Source organism: Zeus faber (assembly GCF_960531495.2).
Source record: "Zeus faber genome assembly, chromosome: 21".
Lineage (NCBI taxonomy): Eukaryota > Metazoa > Chordata > Actinopteri > Zeiformes > Zeidae > Zeus > Zeus faber.
Window position 1 is genome coordinate 7,001,108 of NC_137208.1, and position 22,587 is coordinate 7,023,694.

The 22,587-nt window shown below is 42.9% G+C and overlaps 3 protein-coding genes across 3 annotated transcripts; 1 reads left to right on the forward strand and 2 right to left on the reverse strand.

Moving 5' to 3' along the window:
- Positions 1 to 11,583: 11,583 nt before the first annotated feature.
- Positions 11,584 to 14,621, reverse strand: alg10 (ALG10 alpha-1,2-mannosyltransferase; the record flags this gene model as incomplete). The annotated part of the gene is made up of 3 exons (XM_080022434.1): positions 11,584 to 12,639; positions 13,617 to 13,814; positions 14,457 to 14,621. 3 exons carry the CDS (start codon positions 14,619 to 14,621, stop codon positions 11,584 to 11,586), a joined length of 1,419 nt encoding a protein of 472 aa, XP_079878560.1.
- A 411-nt stretch (positions 14,622 to 15,032) lies between these two features.
- On the forward strand, positions 15,033 to 18,513 carry tprkb (Tp53rk binding protein). The gene is made up of 4 exons (XM_080022730.1): positions 15,033 to 15,245; positions 15,400 to 15,522; positions 15,956 to 16,132; positions 17,271 to 18,513. The coding sequence occupies exons 1-4, from the start codon at positions 15,105 to 15,107 to the stop codon at positions 17,355 to 17,357; spliced, it is 528 nt and encodes a 175-aa protein (XP_079878856.1). The 5' UTR covers positions 15,033 to 15,104; the 3' UTR covers positions 17,358 to 18,513.
- Positions 18,514 to 18,534: 21 nt separating this feature from the next.
- On the reverse strand, positions 18,535 to 22,531 carry LOC307246733 (L-threonine dehydratase catabolic TdcB-like). Its single transcript, XM_080022729.1, has 7 exons — positions 22,490 to 22,531; positions 21,039 to 21,216; positions 20,658 to 20,839; positions 19,854 to 19,984; positions 19,614 to 19,762; positions 19,168 to 19,257; positions 18,535 to 18,777 (listed from the first exon to the last, which is right to left on the reverse strand). The coding sequence occupies exons 2-7, from the start codon at positions 21,214 to 21,216 to the stop codon at positions 18,536 to 18,538; spliced, it is 972 nt and encodes a 323-aa protein (XP_079878855.1). The 5' UTR covers positions 22,490 to 22,531; the 3' UTR covers position 18,535.
- Between the last annotated feature and the right edge of the window lie 56 nt (positions 22,532 to 22,587).

Below are 22,587 nucleotides of genomic sequence, written 5' to 3' on the forward strand. Positions count from 1 at the left end.
TTTCGACGTTAGAATTTATGTCCAAAAAGAGTAGAAATGCGCTAAGATGGCGAAGTGATTTCCAACGTGGTCCAAATGGCCCCGAAGTGAAGGAATTCCCCTCCGAAAATTATAATTTACACCTCTGAGCACGACAGTGCCGATTCTCACACGGCAGAGTCGCACAGGGATTGAGGTCTTTGGCGACCTCCACCAAACATCAAATAATGCGTTTCACTCCTGATACATACAGTACATCATACGTATATCAATATTCATAATTCAAATGATCCCAACGAGAAAAGGATCCACAAAGAGGTTTTTGTGTGTTGAAATGGGGTGATTCTCCTTCAAATTGTGGGAAAATGCAGCAAAATGAGCACGTGTGTTGGGGCCAAGACGTTGGGACGTTCAGACGTTGTAGAGAAATCACGCCGGCTCAGCAGGACGCTGTACACTCTGTTCACGCCAAACAACTGTGTCACTCTCATAATGTGAAAGCAGCCAAGTTGAAGGGTGAATCAATGCATTCCATTCACCATTTTATTAAAAAAAAGAAATATATATATATACATAAATTATTTTGGGTTTTTTTTTACTTTGTTTTTATTTTATATTTTTATTTGTTTTTTATTTTTTTATTTCATTTATCTTTTCAACCCGTTACTGGTTTAGAATTTTGGGTAATGTTTGATATCATGTCATACAAACTGTACACATGCTTCTTACTGCACACTGGTTTGCTACCGTACAAGAAATATCCACTCATCTATTGTTACAGTGGCTGAGATGGTGGGTTCTGAGCGTGTGTGTGTGTGTGCGTGTGTGTGTGTGTGTGTGTGTGTGTGTGTGTGTGTGTGTGCACGCGTGCGTGTGTGTGTGTGTGTGTGTGTGTGTGTGTGTGTGTGTTGAAGTCACACTGCTGTCTCCTGGAACCGCTATCAAAGCTGAACTCAACACATCGTCAGGAACGCAGATACGAGACATGAGCTCATTAACACCGAGGGCTTTATGTAACACACACACACGCACACACGCACGCACGCACACACACACACACGCTCTCACACACACACATTCTTGTACTGGTATTAAAGTGAAGTCCGAGTTAATACACCTGGTTAGTGAGGACCCTTGTTTCTGATGTCCTTCTAAACCAGAAAATAGTTAATTCAGAGACTGGTCCTCACAAGTATAGTAAAACACACGTACACACACACACACACACACACACACACACACACACACACACGTACACACCTCAGCCATCGCTGTAGACGTGTCATTCGCGCCAATAAAACGTTTTTTTTATGCCTGTCCCTCATGTTGCCACAACCCTCATGTTTTCCAGACCCCATGAAGATTGTGTTTGTGTGTGTGTGTGTGTGTGTGTGTGTGTGTGTGTGTGTGTGCGCGCGCCACTGAGACACTTTTCTACAAGTGTTTTAACAGACCATGTGAGTTGTCGACACACATGCGACGTTTGTTTACTAAAGCTATCCAAATAATATATTGTATGCTTGTCATATCTTCTTACGGACGTGCACTATGTTTGCATGTACAGTTTTACATGGGATGCACCTGTTTCCTTTTTTCGTAAAAAAAAACAAAAAACAAAAAAACATAATTGATGAGTGTTTTTAAAAAATATATCAAAATCTATGTGAGAATAATCTGTACAAAATGGCCTTAAATCTTTCACGGATTTTCTTTAAATTTGTGCGATGCCTTCTTCTGATTAACGAATTGTTCAAGGGGTTTAACATTCTCTACTTTGTGTCGGTGTTTCTATTGCTTTCCAGTGTACTTTTACTTTCTTTGCACAAAGTTATTATGACAGAAAAAAATGATCTTGTACCTTTTTTGAAGCCGTGTTTAATCAGATAAAGCATGACATGAAGTACTGATTGTCTGGTAATCCATATAATAGATGACTATTTCTGTATTAAACTACTGATTTTTGAATAAATATTCTTACTAAACGCAGCATCTTGCGTTGGGCTGTTGTGTTGTGGAGTCACTTCCTCCTCCTTCCTTCTTCCTCCGCTCCCCCTTCCCCCGTCACTTTGCTATAGATGTGTCTGTCGCTGATTAGCATCCAGCCGCATCCAGGCCTCGTTCAACTCATTTGAGGCTCAGAGCAAACATCGGCTTGATCATTTTTGGGGGTTTCATCTGGCTGCACGATGCTTGGACGCCCGGGCTCCTGGGGTCCCCGTAGAGACCGGTGGTCAGTTTGGAGCAGGGATCGACTGGGAGGTTTTTTTTTTTCACCCAGACCAGCCTGCGGATACTCCACCACCCCCACCCTATCCACCCACATACAAACACACCAGCCCTTGATACCACCGCTTTTAATCATAATGCATGGATACTCCAGGGTACTGTCACACTTATACGGAGATATCTTAAGAGCGAGTGAAAGGTTTGTTGCCAGCAGGCCACCACCGTGAGGACACCATGATAGAATCAGGCAGAGTCTAGAGTCAGTGTTTCATGGATGTCTGTATTTGAACAGGCTGTATCATCTATTTCAACAAAGGAAATAAGTCAGATAACACCATTGCCAATTTGGTCACTTTAACCTTGAAACATAGTCTTTGGGGCAAGGTCTATAAATAATAAATAATTACAAACATCAGGTACTCAACTGTACACATTTGTACTTCGAAAGTGCAGTTAAACAATAAATATTTAAACAACAAAGTAAATAATATCTAAAATTGATCTTTCCGACCCTTGAATGCAGCACGGCAGCATTTCCGACAGGCCTTGATTGCAGCGGTGCTCCCGACTCAGAAACAAACGCTTCCAGTGTTAAATGCCGCTCTTACAATGAATGTAATACAACATTAACTGCAATACAGGTAATGTTGCTGCATTTCCCCGGGATTAAGGAGGATCCCGAACGGTGCGATTTCATCCTTGAATGGATAGTAACGTGGCTGTTTTATTTGGAAGAGAGAATAGTCCATTTACAGGTTGCAATTGAAACAGGTGGTGAAACGCTCACCTGTGAACCTCACCAGTATGTGGCTAGAAACAGGAAGTTGCGATGCTTCCGAGTGGCAACCTGCTGTAGCCCGTGTCACAAAAGTAGTTCCTGAATAGAATATGAAATCACGGCTGTTCAAAAGAACCCTCAAAAATGAAACAGACTGCTTTGTGTGTGACTTTAATGCAAGCTTTTCTGTTTCCTAAAAGGAGATTTAAAGGTTTTTTTTTAAAGGCTTGAATGTTCATCCCATTGGACACACACACACACACACACGTGCGTTAATAAAATATACAATCAATCATAATCCAAAGCTTTTCCGTATACAAGATGTCCAGTGTTGACACCTTTTTTTATTTCATTTAAAACCTCCCCATCAATCATCAAATCCATTTAGAATGTCAAAATAAAGAATGGACTCCTCAACTCCCTCATGGCTGATACCTGTTTGCATGCATCCACTGTCACAAATTGACTTGGACGGTAAAAAAATTAAGAAATTGGTGCAATTCCGTCCCGTCAAAAATCACACTTGTGCACCCGCAAATTGTTTCTCTCCAAATTTTGGTTTCCTAAATGGAGTCTGAAGCCAGGCGGTGAGGGGGGAGCGGCGATGAATTAATCATAAATATGAACTAGGAGTCGTCTCGGAGCTACTGATGGAGTTAGACATGGGGCAAACAACCACGCCTATTAAAATCACTTTGCACCATCAATTGATTCAGCAGCAGGAAGTTTATTATTCATTCCACTCAAACAGCGAGTAATGACACAGGCTCATTGAATTACTTCTATATCTATTTTTTTTCAATTATAATTTTTCCTGTTGTTTATTATGATTATGATTATTATTATGATTATTATTATTATTATTATTATTATTATTATTCAACACTCCTCCTTCTCACACTCTAGTGAGAAGGAGTGTTATTTCATTATAGTGTTATTTCATTATAGTGTTATTTTATTATAGTGTTATTTCATTATAGTGTGTTGTTTCCTTATAGTGTTATTTCATTATAGTGTGTTGTTTCCTTATAGTGTGTTATTTCCTTATAGTGTTATTTCAATATAGTGTGTTGTTTCCTTATAGTGTTATTTCATTATAGTGTGTTATTTCATTATAGTGTGTTGTTTCCTTATAGTGTTATTTCATTAAGTTTGTTGTTTCCTTATAGTGTTATTTCATTATAGTGTGTTGTTTCCTTATAGTGTGTTGTTTCCTTATAGTGTTATTTCATTATAGTGTGTTGTTTCCTTATAGTGTTATTTCATTAAGTTTGTTGTTTCCTTATAGTGTTATTTCATTATAGTGTGTTGTTTCCTTATAGTGTTATTTCATTATAGTGTGTTATTATTACAACATGTCGGGCTCATTGGACAGATTTAATAAAACATGGTGACTTTTCTTTTTTTCCACCTAATATTTACCTAATATTCCATAAGGGAGCGATATCATGCTGCTTGGATCGCTTCTACGTACCTGGTGTCTTGAGTGTATCCTAAGTGCCACTTTAAAGAATCCTATTTATTTTAGGCAACATTCTGTGTTTTAGTTGTTTATTTGTCGTTTTGATTTCTATATGGTATATAGATATAATTAAAAAGTATGTAATTTTACAGTTCTTTCAAAAATAAAAAGTGTATGTGTGTGTGTATATGTACATACACTGTAGATGTACCCAAAACGTGTACTTTTTATGGAATCAAAACAACAAAGGTTTCTGTAGGTATGCATATGAGCGCATGTGTGTGTGTGTGTGTGTGTATGTGAATGTGTGTATGTTTGTGAGTAAATATACTTACACAAATAATTGTATTTCTGTGTGACCTGATGATGAGTTTGTATGTTCTGAAGAACCCCGAAAAAGCAAAACTGTGAAGAAGTAAAGAAGTTCGGTGCTGAGAAGAGGCTCCAGAGAAGTCACATGACCACATGACCCGCTCAAGGGTGTGTGTGTGTGTGTGTGTGTGTGTGTGTGTGTGTGTGTGTGTGTGTGTGTGTGTGTGTGTGTGTTTGTGTGTGTGTGTGTGTGTGTGTGTGTGTGGCCTCCCAGGGCTGCAACCGGCTCCAGCTAAGTTGTGTTCTTTACAGGTGGCTGCACCTGAGCTATTAATATCCCCTGATCCCGATGCAGAAATTGGGAGATTTTCAGAAAGAAATACAAAAAAATAAGAGATAAAACGACAGAGGGGTTTTTGTGCTTCTTAATCGTTCTCAGCCATTAAGCCCACGACAGAATTCAAGATCTGAACCGTTCCAATTTATCCCACAAAATGACGCTTGGCTTTGATGTGGAATGAGAGTGACGCCTGGTTACATTTCAAAATAAGAGCGCAGCATCAGAATTTGGATACAGCATCTGATGGGATTCATAGGATTAAGAACTGTAGTATAACAACTGTGCCCTTTACAGGGTTAAAAAAATAACTACATTTTTTGAGGAATTGGACGTACAGTAAATATAACCGCGGTCCACTAGAAACGGAAGCCGCGTCCCGGTTTTGGATCGGGACCCATCGGTTGAAAACCACTGTCCTAGAGCGTCATGGGAACCCGCTCTCTCTTTCTTTCTCTCTCTCTCTCTCTCTCTCTCCCTCTCGCCTATTTTCCCAGAATCCCTTTGGGGCGGGAAGAGGAGGATTGAGGGATTGAGACTGAAACTGAGGTAGACCCTGAGACAGGTGTGAGATTGGATAGAGAGCGTATTGCTGCAGATTTGACGTTTTGACGAACACACACACACACACACACACACACACACACACACACACACACACACACACACACACTACTAATGCACACACTAATATATTCGGGGGATATTTGGAAGGTAATCCTGCAGGGAATAATGAGCAGAGGAGGATGGAGGCTAAAAATAGCACTTGGCTCTTAAAATGGCAGTGTACACACACCGACAGTGTGTGTGTGTGTGTGTGTGTGTGTGTGTGTGTGTATGTGTGAATGAGCGACTGAACGATTGCGTAATTACTTTTGAGCCGTTCAATTTAGTCCGTCAATTAGCCGGAGCGGAAGCAGGAGAGCTGGACACGCTTGGTTTTTTTTTTTTTCAGTAATGCATGGAAACGTGCCCGCCCGGACGCCCGGACGCCCGGACCCAAACGAGGATTTTCATTTTCAGACTATTCGGCTTTCCCTTTTTTTTTTTTTATTTTATTTCTTTTTTACGCTCATTGTCTGTAGAGAAACGCCTCGCCACGACAAACCGCTCGTCTGTTACATTTCTTGGGGGGAATGAACTGAGTTTGATCCCGGTTCCTTACCGCGCGGGAACTTTGTTGGTGGAAAAAGTCCGCGGCGCGCGTCCTGATGAACGCCGCGCTCGGTGCTTGTCAACCACGGTCCCAATTATGTTGGCACGACACTTCCTGACACAGTCGGTCGCCTGGCAACTGACTGGCGTTAAAGTCGGCGCTGGTTTGAACATCGCCGGGGAGAGACACGGGCGGATTAGGGCCGGATGCCAGTCCCGCCATCCCATAAGTCCTGCACGGCCTCCACGAAAGCTGCTGCTGGCTTTTACCTCTTCTCAAGTCGACTGTAATTGTGTGTGTGTGTGTGTGTGTGTGTGTGTGTGTGTGTGTGCGCTGTACAAACACACACACACACACACACACACACGTACACCAAGACAGACGTGCCGTCCTATCGTCGCAGCCCCCGCGGCGCCATTACGTTTTTATTTTTCTTACCGTCAACGCACAGAAACAATCCAACGTGGGCGGTTTGCCTAATGGCTGCGTGCCGATAATAAACTAAAACACACGTTACGGTGCCTCCACCCACTCGACTCCTCCTACCGCCGGCGTATTAATAGCTCCCTTCCACATGCACATGCACTCGCGTGTATCGCTTCTTTTTTTAGGAAGTTGCTAAGAAACGCCGCGGGCCCGGCGAGCTCGGGTCACTGTTGGCGTCGTGAGTCCCGACGAGCTGCGCCGGCACGTGAGAGAAATGAGGGGTCGTCGGGGGAACATTCAATGTGAATTATTCTGGGGTTTTTTCGCGCAGAGTTTATCACCGTCGCCGAGTTTATCACCGTCGCCGAGTTTATCACCGTGGCTTCGTTAAAAAAAAACCCCCGCCATGCATCTGGACCGAGGGCTGTGCGAGTAGGGAGTGGCCTGGAATTAGACGGGACTGGCTGCAGTTCTGTTTATATACATATATATCATTCCAGGGTGAGAATGGACTGATGAACTTCATTTATATCCATGTATCCAGTGGTTGTTGTTTTTTCTCTCAAAGAGCTTAACAATTAATAATTCTCACGTACAAGGTGCCAAGCTACTCGGACCGAGCTGCAGGTTTTAACCTGCGGGCCACGGCCGCCTAGTGGTCCACGGGGGGTACTGCAAGCGGGCCTCCAAATCATTGGCAAAAACAAGATTACATTTTTTTTATGAAGATATTAACGTGGGGTGTTTTTCTTTGAAACTTTGAAAATGAAAATGCACCACCACCGTGATCAACCCGAAAAGTTACTTTGGTAAAATGGGAACAATGTGGAATAATATGTAGGAGACATGAACACGATGCGTGGGCTGCACCGTTAGAACGCTCTGAGGCAGAAGAAACAAACTACGCAGGAGAAACTGGCCAACGTGAAACTGGACGTAGACCAGCAAATAGCGTCTCCTTGCCCTTCCCTCTACTAAAAACCTGGAAAACCACCACCACCACCACCCCCCACCACCACCACCACCACCCCCATAATTTTCATGCCATGGTAGAGTTCTATTGTGCTGCTCAAGGACATCTCAGCATCATTTTATAACCAGGAGACGGTGATGCAATCGCTGTATCTCCTGAGCAACTGCTGTGTGTGTGTGTGTGTGTGTGTGTGTGTGTGTGTGTGTGTGTGTGTGTGTGTGTGCGTGTGTGTGCGCGTGCGTGCGTGTGTGTGTGTGTGTAGAGAGAGCAAGGCCTCATGTGTCTTAATTATGTCCTGAAACAACAGCAGTGAGTAAATAACACTAAGAGGCGACGGGCCCCATGGACAACATCTCTGTTTTCTCCATTTACTCTGCTCAATCAATGGAAGCCCCTTCCACACACACACACACACACACACACACACACACACAAGAATATGTTGCTTTGTGTCAATTAGTAGGATAAATAGAAGGTACTTCATTATCTGATTTTATCTGTGTGTGTGTGTGTGTGTGTGTGCAAAAGACAACCATTATGCAGCAACACTATTTAGATGTATAGGTACGGAGTAAGGGGTGTGTGTGTGTGTGTGAGAGAGAGAGAGGGGCAGTTTGTGAAGACAGTCGAACCTGTGTAGCACCAAAATGGATGTGTAATAATTATATACATGTGTAATACTACTACTAAGAGTAATAATAATAATATACATGTGTAATACTACTACTAATAATAATAGTAATAATAATATACATGTGTAATACCAGTACAACTAATAATAGTAATAATATATATGTGCAAAAATAATAATTATATACATGTGTAATACTACTACTACTAATAATAATAATAATATATGTGCAATAATAATAATAATTACTATTATAATACATGTGCAATAATAATAATAATAATAAACATGTGACATGAGTTTTTCCTGAATACGGTTATGAAAATAGTTTCAACGTGTCCTGATATTATTCCACTGGTACTTGTGGTTATTTAACTGAACAGTTTTAATGTAGTTTCCATCGTCACCTCCCCGGACCACTGAACTGTGTAATAGCGCCCCCTGGTGTCAGTCTGGGTGATGTGTATGTTCCTACTGAGCCAGATAGACTTTCAACTTCCCAAGGACGATAAAATGAACAGAACTAACAGAGGAAGGGAAATAATTATATTGAACCTCATAAAGTTAAACAATTCAGTAAAGAAAATAAACCCAAAATTACAGAATTAGCAAATGTAATTGTTGGTGGTTGATTATTAAAGTAAAAAAAATGGGCTTATTGAGCAACTGTCTTTGGTGAAAAGGAATAAAAATAAGTGTTGTAAACCCAGCCAGGTTAAAATAAATATATATAAATATATATATATATATATATTTTTTTTTTTGGGGCTTGTTGATCACATCACTTAACATTGTACCATTAATAACTGATAGAGATCCATGAACAGTCACAATGTTGGCAAATACTTTTTTGAAATGATTATCTCAAAACAAGAATTCAACTTTTTTTTTTTTTTTTTTTTTTAAATGTAGAGCCCTCGGGGGAACTCCATAAAACACATCAGCAACTAAAAAAATAAATCTATATTTAAACCAGAATGTGTTGATAGCACGTCTGTAGTCGTGTTTGTGGGCACAGCGACCAATCGCATTTGTGCTTTCCCCCCCTTCCCACCCACGCAGCTTATCCCTTCGGCTGTTTTTTTTTTTTTTTCCTCGTGTAATACTCCCAAGTGTCCCAACCAGTTTTTTTAATGTCTGCCTGGTGCCATTGCAACACAGCTGATTTGAAGGCTCTGAAGCGAGGAGGAGGATGAGATGACAAAAACTCTCAGGCGGAGTCCACTCCTGATGAACATGGGTTTGTCATGATTTATTAAAAAAAAAAAAAAAAAACTCAATAAAACCAGGTTCAGGATAACAAACGTCGCACAATATTGTGACTGAATTATCAGCGAACCTTGGACCAGACATCCCACAACTGTGACCGTGATCATGTGAGAATGTCCACAAGCCAATGTCGTGCAAACAAACTAAATAGTAACCCCCCCCCCGAAAAAAACAAAAAACTAAAAACAAAATACATGGTACACATTTATCCAAAGACCGCGGATAATCAAAAAACAAAACAAGACGTTCACACAATGGACATTCAGTGACAGTTGTAGAAAGTTCATATTGAATCAGCGATGACGGAAGTAAAAAGGACCCGTCATTGACTTCAAAATGATCGTGAAGCATCACAGGTAAGACTCACGTAAACAAAGAAATAGGAATTTATTCTGCCGACGCTGGCCGATCGCCCGTGGACGGCAGGAAGGCTGAAAACAGTACAAGTTCTACAGAGCCGTGCTTCGCACTCTGGATGGCTCGCTTTTGGTCTCTTCATCCATAAAAAATAAAAAATTTAAAGATCAAGAACCACAGCTCAGTTGTCAAAACTGAAATAAACTATTTTTTAAATTATGGGGTAACATGCGAAATGCCAAAGCCTAACGCGGGTTTTAATCTCCACAGAAGGCTTCAGCTACCCCACCCCCCCCCGCTCCCTCGAGTCAACGACACTCAACTGAGACGGACGAGCTGCTCCGGTGTCGCCCAATTCAAACATCTCCCCCAAATTGAGGGAGGCCTCACTTCAATCAACTCAGCTGGAGACACTGACTGGGAACCTTCACACGCCCTTGATGGAGGATTGCGACACTACCAACATCAAACTAATAAAGGAAGGAACCTCTGTATAGATGTACTGTATGTATGCACTGTGTATACTATATGTATGTACTGTGTGAACTGTCTGTATGTACTGTATGTATGTACTGTGTATAATGTGTGTGTGTGTGTGTGTGTACTGTGTTTACTGTGTGTATTGTATGTATGTATTGTGTGTACTATATGTATGTCTTTCGATTATCTCGACAACCGTTCATCCCATCTACTTGACACTTGCCGGGTGTATGGCTGGGGACCAAAAGTGCAGCGTCGAATTCGGTGCAATTTGGACACGCGACACGTGTGATGTCAATAAAGGTTGAATAAACAAGCGAACAGCGATGCCGCTCAGCTCTGTGCAGCAGCAGCAGCAGCAGCAGGGGGGCGGGGCTTCAGGGCTCTGCGATGAGTCACTTACGTTCCCCCTTCCAAACAGCCCAAAACTCTTAGCGTTGGTTTTGTTTGGGGAAATGGTGAACGGTGACGCACAGCCGATGGCTTTTTTTCCCCTCCCGGTGTTTCCCCCCCCCCTCCTGGTGTTGTGCGTGGGCGTTGACAAAACGTGGGCGTGGAAAAAGGACCTCCCGTTCAGCAAGCAAGCGCAAGAGAGGAAATATATTGAGAGTATCGATCCTACTGACGCTAGAATCTATCTTCAAAACGTAGTATTAGTAGTATGGACTAACTCTAACCCCTCTACAATGCAGCCCCTTCTGCACAGGCGCAGCGCTAGTAATTCACAACTCCAAAAAAAATAAAATAAAAAAAATAAGTGCCATGAAAACATATCGACGTTAAAAAGCACAAATCAAGGAGGACGGGGGAAGAGACAAGCAGCTTAACAGTAGGAACACAAGGTCATTCACAGCTCAGACAGCATGGCTCTTATCTTTGTTTTGTTTCTGTTTTCTGCTCTGACACCATGAGGGACGCTCGGCCTCTTTTTTGCTTCAGGTCTAAGCTGATCAAAGAGGCAGTCCCGTCATTTTCAAACAAAAAAAATCTGACTTGCGTCCATCCACCATCCATCCCAACACAACAGACATCCCTCCTTCGACGTTAGAGGAATGGGACAAAACAAAGCGGATTTTCCGAGACGCCGCTTTGCCTCGTGGCGTCAGCTCGCAGCGTCGAGGGGGGGGGGGGGAAGGCTCCGATACCGACGCCAGCGTTCGTACATCCTCCTCCTCCTCCTCCTCCTCCTCCTCCTCCTCACCACATGAACCTCTGTGTGGCCGTGCTGTCGGGCCAGCGGAAGGTCTGGTTCACGAAGACGAAGAGCGTGGCGGCGTTGACGGCCGAGTACAGGAGGAACTCCAGGACGAGCCTGGGGAGCGAGGGGAGGGGCATGTGGAGGCGGTACAGCAGGTAGGGCACGATGAAGTACCGGAACTCCAGCAGCTTCTGCGGGACGGTGGCGGCCAGGAGGCACGCCAGGAAGGCCAGGCTCCAGAAGAGCGAGCGCGACCGGAGCGAGTCCAGGAAGTTCCACGCGGCGAACACGTACGCCGGCGCGAGGAGGAAGCGCACCAGCTCGTGCCGCTGGATGACCTTCCGCCACACGTAGAAGGTGAAGTGGCGGTTGTCCGCCAGGAGGTACTTGTGCACGTGCGTGAACTTCCACACCAGCAGCAGGCAGAGGCCCGTCACCGACAGATAGAACAGGGGATGCCTCTTCACCGCCTGCAGGAAGCGGCGCAGGCGGTGCACGCAGAGGGAGGTGGGGAGGGAGAAGAAGAGGGCGAAGGAGAAGAAATAGAAGAGCTGGGGGAAGTTGAGGCAGGCGCGGTGGCTGCTGCGGTCGCCCACCACCACGCCGCCGTTCACGGCGACAAATGCCAGGAAGCCCGCGGCCACCGCCGCATACGGCCACGCCTCCGTCAGCACGGCCCGCACCCGAGCGGGCGACGTGGCGAACTCCCACAGGAAGTGCAGCACTCTCCTGGCCCCGCCCGGCGACAGCGGGACCTGCGAGGGCCTGTCATCCTTCTTCTTGGTCTGGTCCGTCTTCCACGCCTCGTCCAGCTTCCCGGCCAACAGCGTGCCGGCGCAGAAGGCCACCCAGACGATGTTGGTCTGGCGGAAGAGCACGGCGCAGACGCCGAGGAGCGCCGAGGACTTGTGGCAGCCGTAGAGCGTCATGAAGTAGGTGAACAGGATGAAGAAGGTGGAGCCGGCGTCGGTGTAATACAGGAAGTTGAAGAAGTAGAGAAGGGGGAACGTGGAGAGGGACAGGGACGCGAGGATTCGTCTGGAGGCCGTCTTAGTCTGGAAGGAGGGGGAGGTCGGAGCAGGAATCAAAGATGTACAGGAAGTAGTTAACAGTCGAGCTTATTTGAATTTAATCAGGGGCCTAAAAAGATAGTCAACCAAACACACAACTCTAAAGCAGTACACTTTATTGTACAGTAATCAGGACCAATCAGCCTTCATGCCAGACACGCAAGCTCAGCGGTTCTCAATGTGGGGTCTGGGGACCCCCAGGGGGCCTCCAAGAGGTTCCAAGGGGTCCCCAGCAAAATGATTAATAGTTAAACTTCACAATGATTCCATTAATGAGATGTTGGCACCATTTGCGAATGTACAATAACGACCCCAGTTCAGAAATATCATCAAATCACTGTTGTCTGAGCACAGACAGGTATGGAATTTTGGACTAAATCCTACAACAATAAAATGATTCTAAGCTTGAGGTCCCAGAGACTAAAACTTATAAAATGCGGTCCGTGACCTAATAAAATTGAGGGTCCTTGATATGAAGAAGGTTGAGAATCACAGCGATAGAAGTCTCTCAAATCAGAATAGTCCACGATTCCAGTTCAGCGTTCATTCTGGCATTAAGGACTTTCAAGTACTTTTTTTTAAGCACTTTTTTATCCTTTTCAATGACTTCATGAAAACCAAATAATACGCTTTCAATGTGATATTTATTAATTAAAATATAATAATAATAGTGAAAATGTCTATTATTTATATCATATATAGCACTTTATGTCTATAATTTCCCTGGCACAAATCTGTCATAATAGGGATTCTGGAAATGTTTATATTGCGTTATGATTTGAATAACAAAACTAGGGGGAATATCACAGTTTTTTTCCCGAGTTGCTTTTCAAGCACTTCAGCACAAAAGGGACTTTTCAAGGTATTCCAGTACTTAAATTTCTGAGGACGAAATTGAACTTCAGGGACCTGGTAAGAATGACATCCACCCATGCGCAGTCCTTGTTGGCGTCTGGAGTTACCTTTTCCCTGAGGTGCAGCTTGCAGGTGATGAGATACAGCAGGTACAGGATCCCACAGTTGAAGAGGAGGTTCACAAAGCGCAGCATGGCTGTGGAGCACACCACCTTCCCACGGAGGTCGGCCAGCGCCACCACGGGCTTGATCACGCCCACAGAGGCCAGGTAGAGGCCGGGGAGGGTGGTGATCATCGGGTCCCACTGTTCCAAGGGCGAAAGCGATGATCGTATTGACACCTGCGGCTATGAGGGACTGGAAATGTGTCGCACCGTGAGGCCACAGTTTAATCGTTTTCACTGGGCCGGCATGGTGTCATGTCTGAGATCATGGCGGCTGGCCACATTTTGTATTTCAACTAAACTGACGACACATCTATTCAGCAATCCATCCACACATTCACCCATCCATGCAGGCACCCACCCACCCACCCATCCATCCATCCATCTATTCATCCATCCACCCAATCCTCCTGCAATCTGTCACACACTTTCCACACACACAGTCACACACAGCGCTGCTGCTGCTGCTCTTAATCCTCTGCTAATCCGGTGAGCTACACAGTATATGTACAGACTTTATACACACGCACCATTTCCAGTTTATTTTTGTGTGTGAATTGATACAGTGTTGTTTTGGATGTTGCTTATTTTTAAGGTTTGTTGTATACTGCCATTGTGTTTTAAAACACTATTATCATTGCATCTATCTATCTATCTATCTATCTTTCTATCTATCCGTCCATCCATCCATCTCCTCATCCATCTATATATATATATATATCCATCCATCCATCCATCCATCAATCCATCCACGTATCCAGCCGTCCCTCCACCCATCATCACCTCGTTGAATCTCCCGTGGCAGTACTTCTGAGCCTGGGGAACGTGGAACACCTCGTCCATGTACGGTTCCCTCTGCTCCCTGGTGACTTTGGAGAAAATCAGACACGATATGAGAAAGTTGGTGCTGCAGAGGGCGGTGAATATGTACCCCTCGAACCTCTCCATGTCGAAATAACAAACAGACAAACAAACAAAGTGGTTCAGAGGAGCAGCCTCATTACTTCACCCGCTCCAGACAAACGGAAGCGATCTGGTTTTTGACACCTGACGGTCCGTCGGTGAAAACGGACCGGGCGAGACGATGTCGCGCTTGAAGTAGGGTTCCTGTGTACGGTTTAATATTTTAACAATAAAATGTTATGAAGAAACGAGTTAAAGCGACAACCTAAGCGGCGTTTGTGTAATTAAACGCCATTGCTTCAATTCTTAACGTTGTGATTGCTTTTAAAATAACAGTGAAGACAGAAACATTTAGTAAAAACTGAGAGGGGACCACGTCGGGCGATGCGTGTGTAACTCTGTTATTGTTCCCCCTCGCGTCACACACGGCGTAGTTCGTTTGAGCAGCGGCGGAGTAGCACCTGGGAGACGTTGCAGTTCATTTTAATTTTCACCAAATTAGAAAACAAACAAAAAAACAAAAAAAACATGCATCTAATCCAGGAGCTAGAACTGTTTCCCGACCAGAATGTGACACAGTTGCTCTTCAAAGGCGTCAAAAACGCCGCAGAATTGAGGAAAAGTGCCATGGAGGGCAACATACACGGTGCCTTGGTTAACCCAGCAATGGTAAGAATATAACTGAAGTTATAATTAGCATTAGTTATAATAATTTAAAAAAAGTATTATCACTACTGTTATAATTTGGGGAACACGCTTCTGTTTATGTACTATGACTGCCCCCACTCCGTAACTAAACGAATAATATTCATATATTTTGCAGCTAGTGGATCCTTTCCAAGTGCTTGTGGCTGCAAACAAAGCTGTTCACTTACATAAAATTGGAAAAATGAAGACAAGAAGTCTGTACTCTGAAATAATCTTCAACCTTTCGCCCAATAATAATGTAAGTAATACACACACACACACACACACAAAATTCTACATTTTGTCCCTACTCGTCAAAATCAGAGGGGCTTGTGTGTCTTCCCTCTCTCAGTTGACCAATGGTAGTATTTGTTTTATCTACTCAAGTCCAAATTACATTAATTTAAAGTCTATTATTGCCCACAAGGAGTTCTACATACTTCACAAAATAAAATGAATATTTAAATAAATACAGAGATAGGGGGGCGTAAAATGCAGTGGACATGCATGACTTTCATATCATATCTAATCATTGATACAAAGTGGAAAATTAATACACAGATGAGATCTGCTCCTAGGAATGTTTCGGCATTGACCTCCTTGATATGAACCCCCTGCCACTTCACTGTCTTTACATTCCTGGTCTTGTGGCACACGATCACATCTTGAATTTGTATCACCGCTATGTGCAGATCTCGGAGGCCTTTAAAAGGTTTGGTATCTCAGACGGTGACGACTCCCTCCTCGTGGTTCTGGTTCGCGACAAAGACCAGTCGGACATCGGTGCGGACGTGGTGGCCAAGGTGCAGGGGCAGCAGATTCCAGTGGAGGAGCTTTCCACGCTGTCAGACACCTTGAAGATCAAGAAGGTCTGTGGCCCTTACTCTGATTTTACTAATTTAATCACATCTAGAACAGGCTTGTCTGCCTGTGAGGCTACTAGAGCAAGGGGAATAATGTTAAAAGATTGGCTTTGGAAAATACTAACAATTAAAAAAACATGTTTTATCGTTGTTGTGAATACTTAATTAATATATAATATTTTATAATATTTTCTCATTTAGCCTTGAAATAAATTGATTTCCTCCAAAATAAAGCTGCTTGTAACAGACAGAAGTGGAGAAGTTAATTAGAAAATGAATTGGAAATTGGGAAATTAATTTATGTATTAATAAATAATAGTCACCAAGTAGTTAAAGACAGTTATGCTTAGTGTGACAGCACCCCAACCCCCACAAAAAACAATTCATATTATTGTGTAATATCTGTTTTAAAAAAATCTGTTGTTTGTGAAAAGGTCAGGTTGGTATACAGAAAATAGCCCTATTTAGTAAAAGACCTTTTTTTTTGTCTGTACACAGCTCAACTAAGCAACGCACTCTGTGTGTGTGTGTTTGTGTGTATATATCTATCTTGTTACCCGAGGGGGTAACCCTAAAAATAACTGGAGGCCATACACAGAGATTTGAGGGCAAAAATCAACTAATCTATTTACAAAATACATGTGTCCAAAATCATTGTCAAAGTTGCCCTTTAAGTTGGCGCTGCAACCAAAACTGAAAAGAAGCCGCAAGCTGTACACACAACCACCTCTCTCCCTTCTACAAGCAGAATGAGCTTCTTAAATACCCTGCTGTCCGCCTTCCTTGATTGGCACGATCCATTCTTGAATGAGAGTTGGGGGAATCCAAGTAGACACATAATCATTCAAATGCACAATAAATGAATAAAGATGAAGGATAAATATATATTGTATATAAGTCAGTTATTATGTTTCAGCACCACCAATGAAATTACTATACAATATAAGGTGGCTCAATGCCAGGTGTGCGTACGCGTGTGTGTATATATGTATGTGTGTGTGTGTGTGTGTGTGTGTGTGTGTGTGTGTGTGTGTATATATATATATATATGTATATGTGTGTGTGTGTGTGTGTGTGTGTGTATATATATATATATGTATATGTTTCAAAGAAAAAAAACTTTTTTCCGCTCTCATTGCATTAGCTGTACAAAATCACACCCCAGGAGGAGAAGGGTGGAACTCTGCTGGATGCTGTTGTATGCAGGATGGCCACCAAAGATGTTTTGTAACCACACCTTGGAAAACGGGAAATATATTTTTTTAAAGACTTTTCATGAGTAAATTGTCCACGTCTTTTTACATTGGACTCGTATTGTTCAGAGAACCTAAGGTGGCATAGATGTGGAGCTACTAGATTCTGTTAGTTTCTTAGTTCAGTATGAAGGTTTGTGCAGATACATCTCATCAATGATCAATACTTTTATTTGTTGTCAAAGCCTTCCTTTCACAAACAAACCTAAAGCTATCTAAGTATTTACTGTTAATGTTTAACAGACGGTAGAAGTACGTACAGATTTCAAATAAATACCAATTTTTCGGTCTTTCCATCAATTTGCTTTGCCTCGCTTCGATCTGCCTGGAGGTAGAGAGGAAGTTTGATGGGTCGGTGACGCAAGCTGCAGGAGTTCTTTCATCCCACAGCCCGGATGCTGTACTCACTTTGTGTCGACTGTTACTTTGAAGCTTGGCAGTGACGGTGGATTTTTGGCTCTGAAAAGAGCTTCTGACAGCAGCCGACGACGACGTCAAGCAGAAATGAATAATGAATCCAAAGTGCTTTGAGCCACGGACCAACTCCCTGCCTGTTTCTCTGACAAAAGATTGAGACTAGACAAAATTAAATTAAATTCATTATTTAGGAGTTTTACGAATATATTAATAGTTCATGTACAAAGTTTCTTCCTGTGGAATAGGCTGTCATTTATTTGAATAAAGATTGACGTGGAGATCATTTGAAATCAAATCACTTACAAAATAAATATACAGCCGATGCATAGAGGCACTATTGATAAAAGATTTTGACAATTTCAGAGACATTAGGGTGAATTCCCCTTCTACTACTGATTTTAGTTTATTTTAGCATGTTTTTTAAATAGCTTGAAAGTAACTTTTTCATCATGATCAAGTTTTTTTAAGAATAGAAAGACAACCTGGATATAAATGGGCTGTCAATACCTTGTAATACATCTCACAAAAAATAAAGATTTAATTTCAAATCAGCTTTTTCAATTCATCTTTTTTCTATTATGAGTTATCTATCCATGCATCTATCTATCTATCTATCTATCTTTTGTATCCACCCGAAGATGAAACTGAGTGTCGACCAATCAAAAGCACTAAGTAAGTCAGTTAACAGTCAGTGAGGGAAGTAGCAACTCTTTTCCAGTAAGTAGTAACTCTTGGTTTTTCAGTCGGGGAAGTGAGCGAGCTCGTCTTTGCCGATGTTCCCTCCGCTGAGGATGCAGACGACGTTCTTCCCCTCCATGTCGGGGATCTTGCCGCTGACTATGGCGGCGAAGGCGGCGGCTCCTGAGGCCTCGACCACGAGGCCCGAGCGGTAGAGGGTGGACACGGCCACCCTGATCTCCTCGTCGCTCACCAGGACGATCTGCTCCACGTAGCGCTGGCAGAGCTCGTAGGGAAGGCTGCCTGCGACGCCCAACAAGAGGGGGAGATCAAATGATGGACTGAAGGAAAGAATACTGATGCCAACCTCTCACAGGCAGAGCGGTTGGTCAATGGAACATCATCAATAAGTGGTCTAACCGCTTCTTTTTTTTATAATTATCATTATTATTATTCTCTGAGAAGCTTGATTGCATCAGAACATAGAAAAGTAAGGGATAATGAAACGAAGAAGAGATTAAATCATGGGGTCAAGGGTTTATTCACTACAAGATAAAAAGGTAATCTACATTTTCAAAAGCCAGTCTTCTTTTACTTTTCCAATAACATATAAGTAATATCCAGTTTGAAAAAAATATATACATATATAAAATATTTGATCTATATTGAGTTCTTCATTGACTGAAACAGAACCTGCAAAAGGCGGGGCGAGTCCTGAAGCAACGCTCTTGGTGTCCATGCCCACTGGCTTCTTCTCGATGTAGCTCCGGTACATGGTGCAAGCTGTTACGAGACACAAAAACACCCGAGATGATGCCGAGACTGATCCTGTAGACCAGTGGTATTCAAACTGTGTAGCGCACCCCCTAGTGGGGCATGTAGAAATTGCAAAATGGGCTTACGATAATAGTTGTAATAATGTTTACATTTTATATTTTAATTCCCTTTTTTTTGTTTTGTTTAAATTATTGTTTTTTATTGTATTGAATTACCTGTGCCCCTTTCTGGTTACTTTGCATATGAGTTTTTTTTATTTGTACTTTTTGTGAAGTCCTTGTAATCCTAGGGAGGGGGCCTCGGCAAAAAGGTTTGAATACCACCGCTGTAGATGTCGTCTGAGAGCTTTGGAGGCACTATACCTCCTTCGGGTTCCACTCCGTAGATCCTGGTCCCGGTGGAACCCGACAGTTTTATGGCCGCGGCCACTCCGGCCAGCAGCCCCCCGCCTCCACAGCACACCACCACCACATCAGGCTCGGGCACGACCTCCAGAATCTCCATCCCCAGACTGGACACACACACATACCCAAATATACAGATGAACTGGAAGATAATAGATTTGTGCACACATTTGAGCTTACGCGCTCAAGGATAATGACCTGGCATGCCCCGCGATGAGGTCAAGGTCGTCGTAGGAGTGCAGGAAGGTCATGCCTTCTTCCTTCACACAGCGGTTCACCACGTTCATCAGACAGGAGGTGGGGACTCGTTCTACCTCGACCCCAAAGCTCTGAGGAGGTAGAGAGTTTGAATCGGGAATGACAGATTTCAGGAACTGTTAAGTAGAAGACTGTGTAACTGATGTAAAGACTAAAACTTGGCACGGTGGCGCAGTGCATTGCACTGCTGCCTCACAGCAAGAAGGTCCTGGGTTTGATTCCCGCCTGGGGCGCTGTTGGCACCGTGCTCCGGCGGGTTATCTTCCAAAAATAGGAGCCTTTCTGTGTGGAGTTTGCATGTTCTCCCCGTGTTCACATGGGGTTTCCTCCACCTCACGTCAGTAAGGACCCCCACCAAAAAACATGCACCCATCATCGTCTGACCAGCGATGGACACTTATCATCTGGTCCCCGGGCGCGTCCACGTATGCTGCCCACTGCTCCTGGCTGTGCCCCCGGAGGAAGGACAAGCCAGGATGGGTCAAAAGCAGAGGAGCCATTTCACCGGCCACCATCAAGCGTGTGTGTGTGTGCAAGCATGTGTTGTGGAGTGTCGTGTGACGATTAAAGACTGTTTCTTTCTTTCTTCTTTTCTAAAACTTGAAACAGTCCCCAGAGACTCAAGGATAAAGAAGGGGATAATACAGAAATTAATTTTAAAACAATAATTAGAATCCTCAGACCGGTGGACTTTTCTTTTTTTTTTTTTTTTACGGCTCATAGTCACTGCAGTATTTGTCTCACCTGTATGAGTGTGGATCTGGATGCTGGGGCTGTTTCTGGCATCACCACCTTGCCCTTTGTGCCATAGTGCCTTGAGGCGTACGCAAAAGACTTCCCATAATTCCCTGCGGACATTGTGACAAAATGGCCGCCTTTCTGCCTCCTCGCAAACTGATTGGCCACTCCTCGGATCTTGAAAGACCCTTTTAATCACACAGGAAAAAATAAAACTTACCATTTCTTCATCGTTATTGCTAACCATCAAATGACAATGTTGTATATGAGAGTGACATTTCCATTAAATAGTTAAATAAAAGAAAAGGAATATAACACAAACTGCGAGAAAAGCAAAAGCAATGTATTATTTTCTATTCCAAGCTCTTACAAACGGCCGACACCCACCAGTTCTCTGCATGTTCTCCAGTTTGATGTGGATGTTGCAGGAGGTTCTGGGAGGCAGGCTGGTACGACACCAGGGGACCATGGGGGTGTTGATGACCCCCAGCGGGCTGCTCTGCACCGTCTCCCTGGCCTCCCTGAGCAGCTCCAGCGTGACGCCGTCTGCAGCCGCTTCCTCCATCTGGGAGGTGGAAAGTAACCAGTCACAGCTTCCCTCATTACAGTACTCCAGTGCGTTGTCACCCATGAAGCTATGACACTGAGTAGAACTAAAATTTAGTACTCATAATTTGACTTGAATTATGTTCTAACAACGTTAGTCCTTTAACATGGATCTGTAAACACTCTAAACACACTTTGAGAAATCACAGGAACATTTTAACGGGTTTGAATTCCTGAGGAAATCGAGCAAAGCATTTCTTTGTCGATGTCATTGTTAGTTATAAAAAAAATGGGTTATTCATTAATTGTGTTTGTCTATAATTTTCAAATGGGTAGCAAATGATAAGTCAGAAGGATTGTGTTCACCCAAATATGCAGGGTGGAAAAAGTTACAATAAATAATTACTTGTATTTTTAGCAAACGAATTATGTACTTTTTAAAGTGCGTTATCACCCCACCCTCACCCACCTCAACACACTTCACAAAATAGATAAAAAAATAAAATGGTGAAATAAATACGACATAAGATAGATAAAAGTGCAGATGCATGATAAAAATGCATATGTACGACAGAAAAATGCAGAAATAAAAGTGCATGCGCACGATACAAATGCAGAAATACAAGTGCATATGCATGATAAAAACGCAGAAATTAAAGTGCATATGCATCATATACGTGCGGAAATAAAGTGCAAATGCATGATCAAAATGCAGAAATAAAAGTGCATATGCATAATATAAATGCAGAAATACAAGTGCATATGCATAATAGAAATGGAGACAAAAGTGCATGTGCATGATATAATTCTGGGATAAAGGTGCATATGCATGATAAAAACGCCGAAATACAAGTGCATATGCATGACACAAATGCAGAAATATAAGTGCATATGCGTGACGGAAACATGATTTAAAAGGTGATTTACTGAAATATCACTGCAGTAGTTCTCTTCACACCTCTCCTGAAACGGCTCAGAGTTTAACTTTAACCAAGCTGCTCTTGTAACCACAAGAAAGATTTGATGTGCATGGGTTATGATACATATTTTTATTAAAAATTGTACATAAAATACGCATTGTTAACGTTATCAGTGCACTAAATATTTGCTATGCACGTGTTATTTCTTTAACGTAAGATATAAACAGTACTGTTATTAACGCCGAACGACTAAGCGGTGAGAGCCACGTTACACTCACTCACAGATTTAAATCCCTGCGAAGTAAATCACTGTGGTGGGAAAGTACTGACTAAACCAAACAGATTTATGTAGTCATTTCATTTTCAACAAACCTTATTTTAGTTTTGTGGAGTTTAGTTCGACTTTTTTTTTTTTTGACAGAAACACCGACGGTGTTACAGCTTTAGCGGCCCGCAGCAACACAAGCCGG

What these genes read in the sequence shown, in the direction of transcription:
- tprkb (XM_080022730.1), top strand. Translation starts at nt 15,105, where the DNA reads ATGCATCTAATCCAGGAGCTAGAACTGTTTCCCGACCAGAATGTGACA. An exon ending in ACCTTTCGCCCAATAATAAT is followed by an intron (nt 15,523 to 15,955) that starts GTAAGTAATACA and finishes CGCTATGTGCAG; the next exon opens with ATCTCGGAGGCCTTTAAAAG. An exon ending in ACACCTTGAAGATCAAGAAG is followed by an intron (nt 16,133 to 17,270) that starts GTCTGTGGCCCT and finishes TCATTGCATTAG; the next exon opens with CTGTACAAAATCACACCCCA.
- LOC307246733 (XM_080022729.1), bottom strand. Translation starts at nt 21,216, where the DNA reads ATGGAGGAAGCGGCTGCAGACGGCGTCACGCTGGAGCTGCTCAGGGAG. An exon ending in GGAGAACATGCAGAGAACTG is followed by an intron (nt 20,840 to 21,038) that starts GTGGGTGTCGGC and finishes TGTGATTAAAAG; the next exon opens with GGTCTTTCAAGATCCGAGGA. An exon ending in ACTCGCCCCGCCTTTTGCAG is followed by an intron (nt 18,778 to 19,167) that starts GTTCTGTTTCAG and finishes TGGGCGTCGCAG; the next exon opens with GCAGCCTTCCCTACGAGCTC.